The 13,939-nt window shown below is 51.4% G+C and overlaps 1 protein-coding gene across 1 annotated transcript in view; it reads left to right on the top strand.

Moving 5' to 3' along the window:
• The window catches only part of ANKH (ANKH inorganic pyrophosphate transport regulator), a 128,400-nt gene that overhangs the window by 112,113 nt on the left and 2,348 nt on the right, over positions 1–13,939 (top strand). Inside the window, exons 9-11 of the mRNA XM_029941068.1 lie at positions 11,043–11,172; positions 12,164–12,287; positions 12,811–12,910. Coding sequence (XP_029796928.1) covers positions 11,043–11,172; positions 12,164–12,287; positions 12,811–12,910 — 354 coding nt within the window. The remainder of the gene's footprint in view (positions 1–11,042; positions 11,173–12,163; positions 12,288–12,810; positions 12,911–13,939) is intronic.

The raw sequence follows: 13,939 nt of genomic DNA on the forward strand, positions 1-13,939 counted from the left end.
CACTTGCCCGCTCGGGGTCTGAGGCAGAAAAAGTAGCATCTCGGGGAAGGAACTCCCCGTCTGCAAATTGTCAATGTCCCCACACCCTGCACTGCCTGCTGCGGCCTCAGTTTCCCCAGCTGGGGGCCTTTTTGCATTCTTCAAGGGCCCGTTTTGCCTGGTGGATCAGAATGAGCCCTGTCCTCTCCTCCGCGCTTACTGGATGGGACATCGTGCTCTGGGCGGCGCCCCCCCCCCCCCCCCCCCCCGCTGTTCTGTGGGGTGACCTAGCGCATCACCCCAGAAGCATCGAGAATTCCCAATTCTGAATGTGTCCCTCTCGGGGCTGCCTCCCAGGAGAGCCTGTCAGTCCTGAGGCCCTCAGCTGTGTTCTAGAAAGTTCCAGAATCCAAGCCGGTCAATAGTAAAAGGCACCATTCCGCAGGACCTGGTCCAGTCGGCCCTGTTTTCAGACTTTGGTTCATGCGAGTGACCCAGTCTCACCTTCCTGCTGCTGAACTTGCCCATGGGCTGTCTGCCACTCGGCCACCAGGGCACGGACAGTGCAGGCCTTATTCCGGCCACGGTACCATGCTGACCCTGTGTCTCCAACAAGGACCGCCTGTTTGCGGCCGCCCCACCCCCGCGCCCGGCCACTGCCTGCTCATTGTTCACATTATCTGGGAGAAGAAAATGACCCTCTTGTGCATGGGGAGGACAAAAAGGACCAAAGGTAGACAAACCGAATTCAGAACCTTCTCACTTGGCACCGCTCGGAGCGTCCGTAGAGTGTGTGCTATGTCATAAGCATCTTGGTGCATCTGATTTTTAAGTCATCATGCATTGCAGATTTGTGGGGCTCCTTGGATTGTTCGAGGGAACTCGGAGGAGACTAAAATTAGTCCCCAAAACTCCACCTAAGCCCTCATAATAAAATGACAGTGTAGAAAGGTTTTGCAGGGATGCCTGGGTGGCTCAGTCAGTTAAGCATCAACTCTCAGTTTCGGGTCAGGTCATGATCTCATGGTTTTGTGAGTTCGAGCCCCATGTCACTGCACTGACAGTGCAGAGCCTGCTTGGGATTCTCTCCCCCCACCCCCCACCCCTACCGCTGATGCTGTCTCTGTATCAAAATAAATTAAAAAAAATTTTTTTCAGTCGCAGTAAAATGCACCTACTATAAAACATAGCATCTTAACCATTCATAAAGTTCAAACTTTTAAGGTTTTAAGGTTTTCAGCCATTTTTCCAGTTTTCAGTGTCAAAGTTGAGTACACTCACTTGTGCTGCTGTGCCCACCGTCCGTCTCCAGATCGCTTCATCTTGCAAAACTGAAACTCTGCAGCCATCAAACAACGGCCCTCCCACTCCCCTTGTCCCCAGCCCTGAGCAAGTTTCAGTTTGACTATTAACCGTCAACGGGAAGTTAAGGCTAAGCAGAAGCTCGGTTTGGAACTATTTAAATACTCTTTGAATCGGGTAAGAACAGGAGAGCATTTCGCGTCGTGCAGGCAGAAGCAGCGCCCTCTGCAGGCTTGGTGCACGGCGCCCCCTGCTGGTGGGTATGGTTTCCGCCTTGCTGAGAATACAGTCTTTGCTCCTAACGCCCTGAATGCTCCCTCCAACCAGCTGTGTTTGGCGGTTTCATTCACTCTAAGTGATATTTAATCTAAGTGATGATTTAGTCCTCGTAGTCTTATAAAAACTGACTGTAAAACCTCCGTCTGAGAAATGTGAACTTTTCCCCGCGGCAGTGAGCCGTGCATCTGCTCCCTTAGGAACGTGCTCCAGGTAAGATGTGTCAGAGCAAATAGGACTGTCAGCAAGCCACGCTGGGAATACCAGGGATGACAGAAATGCTCTGTGATGTGCTTTTCCGAGCTCCCCAGCTGCACGGAAAACCAAGCTGTGTTCCTCTGTGTAACAGGTGCAGTGCATGCCATCTGTTTCTACCGACCTCCTATAAACCGGGTCCTGCATCTCCTCGCTGTGTCTCACTGTGATGCTCATGACCATTCCTCTCCCGTGACTGTCTTCTCCACGGAAGTGTCCCCTCCCTCTGCCCTCTCCTCTGCTGCCTCCTCTGTCAGAGGCTGGTCAGCGCCGGCCCACAGGATGGCGACCCAGTCCCTCTGGCGATTCCTCCAGGCTTGCTCTCTGTCATCCTCTTTTAAATTTTTTTTAATGTTTTTTATTTTTGAGAGAAACAGAGAGAGAGCAAGCAGGGGAGGGGCAGAGAGAAGGAGGCACAGAATCTGAAGCAGGCTTCAGACTCTGAGCTGTCAGCACAGAGCCTGACTCTGGGCTTGAACTCACAGACGGGAGATCATGACTTGAGCTGAAGTCAGCCACTTAACCATAGGAGCCACCCAGACTCCCCTCCCTGTCACCCTCTTGAATGCTGATGTCCAGAAATCGGGCTCCTTGGCCGTTTTCACACATATTTCTTACTTTAGGCATTTCCACTCTAGCAAAATGGTGTATTTTTTTTCCTCAGGGCCGGACTCACCCTGGTTCATCTTGATGGAAAACTGGGTCATGAACTGGTCCGCACTGGGAAGGCTCTTAGAATGACTGGTGGCCCAGGTGGCAGCCAGCAAGTGGGAGTGAGAAACTACCCAGACAGGCCAGACGGGCACGCAGAGCGCACCCGGGCTCCAGGCTGGCGTGGACTAATCCTCATTCACATCCCACAGCATCCCTGCCCCTTCCTTCCTCACCTCTGCCCCCCAGCACTTCCCTTTAATACTTACTGCAAATCGATCCTTCCTCTGCTCCCCCAGCCCATGGCCGACTCCCCTGAACTGTGACAGTCATCCCCCGCTTCTGCTCTTGCTTTCGGCCCCCAGTCGGTCCTCCCACAGCATCAGAGAGCGGAGGGCCTGTTGACGCGGTAGTCTGACCATACCGCCCACCCCCACCCCTGGGGCATGGCCCAGTGCCTTGACCATGACCCACAAAACCTTTAGTGAACTCCCCACCCCACCCCACACCCTGCCATGTGCATACAGCCAACATCCATTGGATGCTGAGAATCAAAAGACCAAATGGTGTTCCTTAGGTCTCCAGTCAGCTCTCACTGAAACTCAGGCGAGATAGGCACGTGTTATCGTGATAGCATCCCGCTTTTTCTGACGGTGCCTCTCTACCCCCAAGCAAATCGTAAGTGTCCGTGTGCCTTCCGAATGGGGTGACCCTGGATGGAGCTTCCCGGGACAGTGGGTATGAAAACCAAGTTGTCAGCCACCTTCTGAAAGTCGCCCTCCCTTTTAATCGGGACCTCTCATTTCCCTGTCATGAGCACACATTGACTAGATCTGTAAAGACAGCGACAGGGTCCTTTTAATACTAAAACGTTCTTGTGACAAAGAAAAAAGAACACACGTCCTTTGTGGAAAAGAGGGAAAAGCACAAAGAGGAAAATCAAATAAATTCTAATCTTAACCACCTTCGGAGGACTCCACTAGTAACATTTTATTGAGGTCCCAGGACGCTCTTCGGGATGATGATAGCTAAGGCCGACCGATGACATTGACTGTGCCAGCGATCGACAGGGCAGTGCGTGGGCGTCGCAGGGCCCCCCAGCCTGGGGCCACAGACGTTCTGGTGGTCTGGTCGCCTGCGGTGCAGCCAGGAGCTGGCGCCGGACTGTAAATCAGCTTATTCCTCCAGCGCGTGGTCCAGAGCCACGCTCATGTCCGCCCCCTTGTCCGTGGTATCCTTGAGGGTTAACCACCGGCTTACCCGCTGGAGACTTAAACCCAGTTAAAAGGATATTGAACTTTTCTTTCCAAGTAAAATCTCCAAACAAAAATAATGCCCAGGGCTGACAATTTTAACCAAAAACAGCTGCATGTATGTTACTTTTTCTAACTGCGGGGGATAAGAATCTGGGACTGACTGCTAATCCTAAGTATTCGGGGAAACAGACAGCTCTGCGAGTTCCTCAAAAGCATGGTCAACAGCGTCTGGAAATTAAGTCAGACCCAGAGCTCTTGGCAGTGGAGTTCCACAGTGTTCTTTGTGCAGTGGAATCCCCTCAGGACGTGTAGACATGGCTGCCCCACTGTGGCCGGGTTTGTATGTTCTCTGAGTTCAGATGCTGACAGAGACCCCTGGCTTCTTCAGATCCCAATCCCAAAGACTCGTTCCAGGGCAGGGCAGGGACCGGCTCAGTGCGTGGCGAGGCTGGGCTTGGGAAGGACGCCCCTTCTGTGGTTCTCGTCACACTGACTCAGACTGTAGCATTGTAGACCCACGGGTATTATTTCTGGGAGGCGTAAGGCTTCCGTCATCTTCTGTGCACACTGTCATCCTGTTTGAGGAGTCTGATAGATGGCAGAACTTTGTCATAGCTTAGATTGTTGTTATACAGACTTAGAAATGAGAGGTTAAATACGGCCCCCAACACAGAACAGCCATGTACAAGTGAAGCCTTAACAGATTGTCTCTAAGGAAGACGCCTCTAAGGAGCCAAACCATCATTAGAAACCATGACCATAGCATAGATACTGACTAGGAATGTCATGTTATAATTGTGACTAAAAGGGCTGTGGCCCATGGGCATGTGGGTGGCTCCATCAGTTGAGCGTCTGACTCTTGGTTTCAGTTCAACTCATGTTCATTGGGTCATGGAATCAAGTCCTGTGTCAGGCTCCTCGCTGAGCATGAAGCCTGCTTAAGATTCTCTCTCTGCCCCTCTCCCCTGTCCTCTCTTCTCTCCTCCCCTCCCCTCCCCTCCCCTCCCCTCCTCTCCTCTCCTCTCTCTCTAAGATTTTTTAAAGGGGGCTACAGCCCAATGGTTCATTTCTAAAGAGGCTAATACAATTAAAGAAAAGAAAAAGCCAGCAATCCTGAAGGTAGAAGGTTTGCTGGGTGTGGTCTGTGCTCTACTAGAGATGAATGTATCTTGACACACAAATAAGTATTTCAAAGTTCAAAATAGAAATTTCATAGTCCATAGCCTGGTCCTTAGAAGAAGAATCAGTCTGTCAAATACAAGAGGAGTGGGTCATGAATCTTCTTTGTAAATGTCCCTTTAGCATTAGTTTAGGTTCACAGAAGCTTCATGCAGGTAGCTCACAGAGCTACCTCTCGCTCTGTCTCACTCTACCAAGGCCTGTTTGACGTGGTCATGGAGCCGACACACCCATGGATTCCACAGTTCATTCCGATTTCACCAGCTTTTTCCCCACTCCCTTCATGTTCTGGGTCCCGTCTGCATGACCACATCACAGATTTTCTTCCTGTTACTCAGTCTCCTCCGGTCTGTGAGAGTTCCTAAAACTTTGTTTCTGTGGCCTTGAGCGTTTTGAGGAGGAATGCTCACTGGCTACTGGGTGAAACACCCTTCTGTTTGGATTTGTCTGAGGGTCTTCTCTGTTAGACCAGGCTTCTGGGTCTGGGAGGAGGAAGCCAGCAGAGCTGAGACACCATTCTCCTCACATCGTATCAAGAACACATGCTATTGACATGACTTCATCACCATTGGTGTTGACCTTAATCACCTGGCCAAGATCGTGTTTGCCATGTCCCCACTGTAAGGGTGCTTCACCCCACTTTCTGAAACTGCTCTAGAACTTGCTATGGTCAGTGGGGGTGCCTGGGTGGCTCAGTTGGCTAAGCCTCCAACTTTGGCTCAGGTCAGATCTCACGTTCGTGGGTTCGAGCCCTGCATCAGGCTCTGTGCTAATAGCTCAGAGCCTGGAGCCTGCTTCTGGTTCTGTGTCGTCTTCTCTTTCTGCCCCTCCCCCCTCGTGCTCTGTCTCTCTGTGTGTCAAAAATAAATAAAACATTCAAAAAAATCAAAAATAGAAAGAACTTGCTATGTTCAGCATCAGGAATAGTAGGTATGGGTCACCTCCTTGAGGCCTTATCCAAATATGTACATTATTTGGACTTCTGTGTAGGAGATTTATCCCTATTTGTTTATGTCAGTATGGACGTGTGGGTGTTTATGGTATCCCGTGGGTCGTGATTCGATACTGCATTACTTTGATGCTCAAATTGTTCTCAACATTAGCTGTTGGGAGCTCTTTCTGCTGAATTCCTCTGTTCTTGACACGTTCCTCCAGGGTGATCATCTCGTATATTTCCTGCCCTCATCTAAGAATAAGCCACTTCTCTAAGAAGCCTCATTCCTTTTTACTGGGGAATAAATAGAAAACCCAAGATCTGGGCACCAAGCGGGTTGTTCTGTTTTGCTGGTTGCTTCCTAATGAGGTAATATTGACAGCATGCTCTGCAGAAGGGAAGAAAAAAGTTCAACCCTGCAGCTGCTCCAAGGAGAACCAATCATGTTCATTGTCAGTAGTTTATTAGGTTTGTGTTCTGGTTTGGAAAAGTCAATGTCATTAGGTTCTGCAAATATTTGAGGAACACCGCATTGCCATGGTCAACGAGGAGGGCGTGTTCCTAAGGGAAGACTCCTCTGGGTGAACTCATTAGAATAATACTTTCCCTGAAATGTTCTTTGTTAGGTTAATTTCTGAAGCTTCTTGTTTTATGAAACAGACTGGTCAGTCTGATCTGATTAGTATTCTTAAGGGAAGCTGACCGGCAGGTAGGTAGGTATTACATCTTTTACCCATACCTACTGCTACGTGGCACATACTCCCTTCTGGGCACTGCAGGTGCACAGAGACTTGCTGGAAGGCAAGGGGCATGTTCATACCAGAAGCATGGCACAAAGGGCCGTATTTAGAAACTTTTGGGGACAAAAAAAGTAAGCATCAAGATATGTGGTGTTCCTTTTCTTGGAAGAGTTACCTGGGGTTGCCAAAGGCCCAGAACAGATTAGTGGCATTCTTGTTCTAGAAGACCCAGTCTAGGCTCTACATATGTGGGACTGAAAACTCTTAAGAAGCACCTCCGTGGCAGGTGACCTTGACGGGGATGTGTAAGACATGCTCAGCACAGGCAGATAGCAGATGGAGCCCAGAGTGGTCCGGTGGTTCCAAGTAAATACTGTGGAATTTTAGAAATGGGATATCAAGCTACCCTCCAGTGAGGCTCTATCAGAGATCCACCCAACCTCCATATTTTATTTCCAAGGGACCAGAACTGTGGCCACTCATCCAAGTACTTGATATTTACCTAAGTGTCTCGTGTGACTTGGGCACGCTCACTGCTGCCATGTCCTCCAGAGAGGACCCCGCCTTCAGAGGTTACTGATCATCTCCTCCAAGGCAGTAAAAACCTTCCATGTGAACATTGTCCATATGGAGAAGCAACAGAGAGGAATTACCGTACCGTACGCTTGCTCGTACATCCTCTCTGACACACGATCACGCCTCCTTCTTCCTTGGTTTGTTGAAACTTAAAGACCACCTTATAGTGACTTACAAAACACAGAGAGATTGCAACGTGAGGCTTTATCTCACATTCAGATAATCACTGGCTGTCACATAAACGCAGCATGCCAGTGATCCTCCTGGAGCTTAAGTCTGTAGGAGCCATCACCCTCCAACCACCCAGGAAAACCCAGGAAGGCTTACCCTCTGTGTGTGCTACAGCACAAAGCAGGTCCAGATGTGGGGCAATGTTCCCTTCATCTTAATACTTTACAGCTTCACCATATTGGAAAGTGTTTGGGAGGAGAGAGGACCCGTCTGTTCGTCAGGGAAATGAACCGGGTCCCAGTTCCGGGCTCGGTGTGGTTTTGAAGTTTGTAATTACACGAACTTGCTCCCCATCACCTTCCCACAGCTCATCCCCCAGCTGGAGGTATGAATCACCATTTCAGGCTGGCGGCTTTGTACTGGGAAAGGATGACAGGGCCTGTTGTCCAGGCCACTGGGTAATAAAGTCTCTGAGCTCTGAGTCGCTAGAATTAAGGAAACATTTTTCCTTTCATCTCAAAAATGGGGTGTGAGTACTGGCATCGGGCAGTAGGGTTAAGTGACTATACATCTGTCATTTTTTAAAACCAATGGAATATTCTTTCCAGATGCTGAAGAACACATGATAAAATAAAAACTCCATTACATTTATAAGGTGAAACATTTTTATATTAGATCTTCCAGGGTATTTGAGAAAATATTTTAACATGACATAGTTAATGGAACCAGCCTGATTCCATGAAACTCAATTTACCCAAAGCCTAAAGGCTCTTATATTCTGACATTCCAGCATTCTGCTTTTACATGATTGTGATTCATTTTATAATGGACTCACTTTCCTTTTAAAGAAGAATCACTTGCCCCTTAAGAAAGGGAGAGAAATATTTGATGGAATTGGCAAGTTTTTAGCATTCCCTTCCAAGGTTATATTATTACATCTTTTAAATCAGGGTTTGTTAATCAATTATACACACAAGGTTTAAAAAGTCAGTTCTCGGGGCGCCTGGGTGGCTCAGTCAGTTAATTGTCCAACTTCGGCTCAGGTCATGATCTCACAGCTTGTGGGTTCAAGCCCGAGTCTGGTCTGTGCTGACAGCTCGGAGCCTGGAGCCTGGTTCGGATTCTGTGTCTCCCTCTCTCTCTGACCCTCCGTTGTGCTCACTCGCTCTCTCTCTCTCTCACAAAATCACAGTAAAAAAAATTTTTAGGTCAGTTCTCTAAGGATTGTTACCAACAACAGCCATTCCCTTAGGCTGCCCACTCCCCACTTTTCATACTCCCACACCCGCGGCTCTTTAGATGGGTGCCAACTAAGGCAAACTCTGACAGCTGAGCTCCAATTCCCTCTGTTTCTTGAAAAAAATTGTAGTTTTTCCTGGACTTCATCACTGTCCTATTTATAATTTTTCTCAGTTTTCTGTGTACTTGCCACAATTTCATTCCCCCATCTTCCCTTCATCGCGAAGCCCCGTCACGTGTGCAGACAGTGAGGTATCCTCTTCCGACCAGCTCTGGTGCAGACCACCTGACCCGTGGGCCTGTCACAGCCCTCCCGGGGTGTCCCTTCCCCCATCTCAGGGATTCCCCAGGCCTTATTTCTGAGCTCCATCCTGTGTCTTTCTTTTCTTTCATCCATGACGCCCTTGCTTTGGCTGAGTAAACCCCCAAAGGCTTCCTGAAAAAAGTATGCATGGGAAGGAAATTCTTTGAGGCCTTGTGCATGTGAAGATGTGTTTCTTCCCACACACATGATGGACAGTTGGGTTCTGAGCTCTAGGATACAAACCATCTTCCCTCCTCACGTGGTGCCCCATGACTTTAAACTCTGGGGGCTGGCTCTCTACCTGTCTGGAGTCTGCAGCTGGAAAGTCCTAGAATCTTGTCTCTGCCTCCAGCATCATGTACACCAGAGTGCGTCTTTCTTCCTCCGCTAAGCTGCGTCCTCGGGATGGACCCCAGGATGGTCTTAGCTCCCAGACGCACTGCTCTTCCTGGAACTCCTGTTGGTTGAGTGTTCAGCGTCCCAGGCTCGCCCTGTACTTATATTCTTTAAGTCCACTCTCCTGTGCTTCCCGTATCGTTGTCCGCCTCCATCTTTGTTGTTGTAGATTTCTTCCACTTTCTCTTACTGTCATTGTGTGAATTTCTTATTTCTGACTTAATCTGTTTAATTCTCAGAAGTACTTTCTTGTTCTTTGAATGTCTTTTTAAACTAACATTTCCATTTGATCCTTGTTTCATGGATGTAGTATCTCTTCCCATCTGTCTGGGAATATCAATGGGGGAAAGTCCCCTCCACTTTCTGTGTGTGCGCGCGTGAGCACACGCGCACACACACACACCTGTCCATCATTCTGTCTCTCTGCATTGTCTGTGTTTCCTCCAAACTTTTTTTCCCTTTGTTTTAGCCTCTTCAGCTCTAAGGCCTTCCTTGAAGTCTGGTGGTCCCTGGCGGTCTCCTCATCTGTACGGATGGGCCTCAGAAGCCAGTGGTAACCGTGCGTGTGTAGGGGTGCCTGTCCCCTGTGTGGGCCTTGCTGGTGGCTGGAGGGGGGGCTGCCTCCAGTTTCGGGAGCCCTGGGCCTCCTCCCTGGGAGGGATGCGCTGGTTTCCTGTGTGCCAGGAACTGAATGGAGGAAGAAGACAGGACCTCCAGTGTCAGCCTGCTTTCAACCCTCTCTTTCCTGGGCAGCCCCTCCCCGCCCCTCCCCCACATGTACCATGTCATCCAGGACTCTGCCAAGTCCAAGGCCCTGCCGAGTTCAGGGGACACAGTCACGAGCTGGGCCAGGGCAACTGTGGGCAAGGTGCTTACTGACTGGCCTTGCCAGCAGCCTGCTGTTGGCCCTGCCTTCACCCCCACTTCCAGAAGGGCCTGTCACCACATTTCCTGACCGGGGGTGGGGGAGCGAAGAGCTGGAGACAGCTCGCTTCTCCCCATTAATTTAAGATAGGGCCATTTTGGGGGCGCCTAGGTGGCTCAGTCAGCTGAGCATCCGACTCTTGATTTTGGCTGTAGTCAGGATCCCAGGGTCACGGGATCAAGCCCTGTGTCGGGCTCTGTGCTGAGCATGGATTGGGATTCTCTCTCTGCCTCTAGCCCCTCTCCATGACTTTCGCTCTCTCTCTAATATTTCTTTTTTAAAAGCCATTTTCTTGGCTCTGTTAAATCAGTATCCTACGTGCCCGTCTGCTCGCCAAAGGTGCGCATTTTGTGGTGTTGTCTCATTCTCTCCACCAGACTCCAGAGAGCTCCCAGTGCTATCATTAAGTCTGACTGTTTCCTTTTGCGTTAGGTGTGCTGATTCAGTGTGGCTCTGTGCCTGCACAATATTCCAGATGCTTTCAGGTCACTTCCAACTCTTTGGTTGAAAGCTATAAAAATCACAGTACTGAGCACAGTCACCGAGAACTGACCAAGCTGCTTAGCAATGTAGTTAATAATCCGCCCGTGAGAGCGCCTGGGTCTCCCCCACTGGCCGGGCTGCCCACTCAGATGCTCGCCACGTCTGCCCCGCTGCTGGGGTCCCTCCGGGGTGCATGTGGCAGATGGGCCAGGGCCCACGTGTGGAGGTGAGAACAAAGCAGGACGGCAGCATTGGAGGATGGGGGTGCCATTCGCCCTCTTTCCTAGCTCCTTGGGGTCAGGGGACAGCCGCCCCGAGGCCATTTCACTCATCTGCGCCTTCTCCTAACCTTGCTGACTGTGCTTTCTGCCCCCAGCTCTGCTTTGTGATGTTCTGGACCCCCAGCGTTTCCGAGAAGATTTTGATAGACATCATCGGAGTGGACTTCGCCTTTGCAGAGCTCTGTGTCGTCCCCTTGCGCATCTTCTCCTTCTTCCCGGTCCCAGGTAAAGACACACGGAGGAGGAAAGAAACGTGCGGTTCACCCCGATTCCCGATTTGGTCTTCTTGCTCTGGAAATGTTTGCAATGACGTCTCAAACAAGAACGTAACATTTCGGGGCCCCTGGGTGGCTCAGTCAGTTAAGCATCTGACTCTTGATTTCTGCTTAGGTCATGATCGCATGGTTTGTGAATTTGAACCCCACATCAGGCTCTGTGTTGACAGCACAGAGCCCGCTTGGGATTCTCTGTCTCCCTCTCTTTCTGCACCTCACCTGCTCTTGCTCTCACAGTCTGGCGCTCTCTCTCTCTTTCTCTCTCTCAAAAATAAACATTAAAAAAAAGCTGAGAAAAAAACCCAGAACATAACATTTCACAGTGGATTAGAAAGGTGGAAACACAGTATCCAGTAGGCTGAAAGTTCAAGAAATGAATCAGACGGCCCTAATTTGTTCCTTCAAGGTCAGAGGTTGCACACACAGTAAATAGAAAGCACACCCAAAGGGACACCGTGAGGAGTTTGGGGGCCCTAGAACTGCCCCGTGCCTTGATGGGGACAGTGACCACAGAGATCTATGCAGGTGTTAGAATTCTTAGAACTGTCTTCTCAGAAGTCCCCGGCAAGCTGCCACTTTTCTCTGTGTTTTCTAGAGAAGAAAGATCAGATCAGGGCTTGAGGTGGAGCTGGGGGGCGGGGGCAAGGGCCTGGGGGGACAGGATGGTCGCAGGGCTGGCTGGGCCCGGCTACAGACAGCGGGCAGGCACAGTGGAGAAAGGCTAGGCTGCAACGAGGCGGTGACAGGGCTAGCCCAGGCCCAGAGGCGGGGTCAGGACCCCCGGCAGGGGGATGTGGGGCCAGCCCAGGGTGGCAGCAGTGAGGCCTGGGTCCTCACCAGTCGCCCCAGGAGCGGGGCACGGGGGTGCGCAGGGCTGGGGGCTAGTGCCAAGGACCAGGAGGAGCGGGCTGTTACTAACGAGTCCTCTGTTGTCCCCACAGTCACTGTGAGGGCCCATCTCACCGGGTGGCTGATGACCCTGAAGAAGACCTTTGTCCTGGCCCCCAGCTCTGTGCTGCGCATCATTGTCCTCATCACCAGCCTTGTGGTCCTGCCCTACCTGGGGTATGCTGTCGGGGGGATTCGGGGTCCCTCTGCCCCCCAAGTACTTCTGCATTTCCGGGTGGCTTCCCCAAGCACATCCAGAGTTAGAAATGCAGACTGACACCTTCTTTCTCTGCCCAGACGGCAGGGGGAAGGCTGCTCAGTACTTCTGGGGTCAGGCCCACTCTGGCGCTGCGCACTTGCTAGGGGGTGGAGGCAGGCAGGGGAAGGGGACTAACAAAAGAGGGGAAGCGTGTCATCACCCCACACCCTCAGGGCAGGGGGGACGGTGGACTCACGAGCAAGGGGCCAGCCAGCCGGTGTGAAGCCAAAACCTGGAGGGGACGGTGAGGTGGGGGCAGCTCCCCTCAGAGCCCCGGCCCTCCCCACTCACGAGGTGCAGCCCTTCCGACCAGCAGATGGCGAGTGCAGCCAGTTCCTACCTCATCTGCACCTCTCCTCCTGGCTTTCTGCTGGCTTTCTGCTCTATTTGTGCCCCAACACGGCTCCAACGGACAGATGGCCTTTGTGTTCCCATCCCCAGGGTGCATGGAGCCACCCTGGGCGTGGGCTCCCTCCTGGCAGGGTTCGTGGGAGAATCCACCATGGTCGCCATAGCAGCGTGCTACGTCTATCGGAAACAGGTGAGCTGGCCACGCAGCCTCCCCGCGTGTAGGGAGACCCAGGCAGCGCCCCACGGGCCCCCAGAGGGAGGTGGCAAGGCGGTGGCCCCTCACATCCATCCCCTGCATCCGCTGGATCCACACTGCTCGCCAGAACCCCAGGGCCCCTCTCGCACGTGAGTGGTCCTCACGGCCGGAGATGCTCAGCCCTCGGTCAGGTTCAACAAGGGCATAGCTTATCATGGGCTCATGGAGATGACGATTCCTTTCACCTGTTGTTTCAAAAGGCAGCCCTCCTGCTCAGGGGGGCCCTGAGGACACCACCCTGCAGCCTCGTGTTGCCTCTAGAGAACTAGACATTGTAGAAACCAAATAACCCTTTGACCACACAAGAAGATGCTGAAAAGGTGATTCCGTTTGCCACCGATCCATCCTCTGAGTCCTTACAAACTCTGACCTGATCACTGCGAAAGGACCAGTCTAGAAAATGTGGGTGATCATGATGCCTGTCCCCACTCTCTGCCTCTGCAGATCCCGTCCCCTCTTCCACCTAACACACCACCAGGAAGTCTTCCCAGCTCTCCACCACACATTCACTCACGCACACTCACTATGTACTCCACTGTTTTCACGGAACTCACTTATCTATCCTGCAGGGTTACCTAATTGTTTGGAGGTACAGTCGTAAGATTATGACTATTTGGGGAGCAGGAGGAATGACATGAGCCGGGGAATGGTTGGGGGTGGAGGAGGGAAGGGGCCCAAGAATGGAACCCCCCAGGCTCACCAGTATGATCCCAGCCACGGCAGCTGGGTGAGGAGGGCTGAAATTGGCAGAGATTGGGACCCAACCAAGGTCCGGGGTTTTGCCTGCAAGTGAGGTTAAAGTGACTACAATTATTGCGCATTTCACCTAAGCTGATGAAAGAGGAGAGAAGGGATCAGAAAGCCCATGGGTTGTAGGGGCAGGGTCCTGGAAGGAGGGGCCAGTGGCCTGAGGTGGAGGACCAGGCCCTTGAAGCTTGCCTGTCAGTGGTGCTGAGTGTTGAT

Source organism: Suricata suricatta, chromosome 6, assembly GCF_006229205.1.
Source record: "Suricata suricatta isolate VVHF042 chromosome 6, meerkat_22Aug2017_6uvM2_HiC, whole genome shotgun sequence".
Lineage (NCBI taxonomy): Eukaryota > Metazoa > Chordata > Mammalia > Carnivora > Herpestidae > Suricata > Suricata suricatta.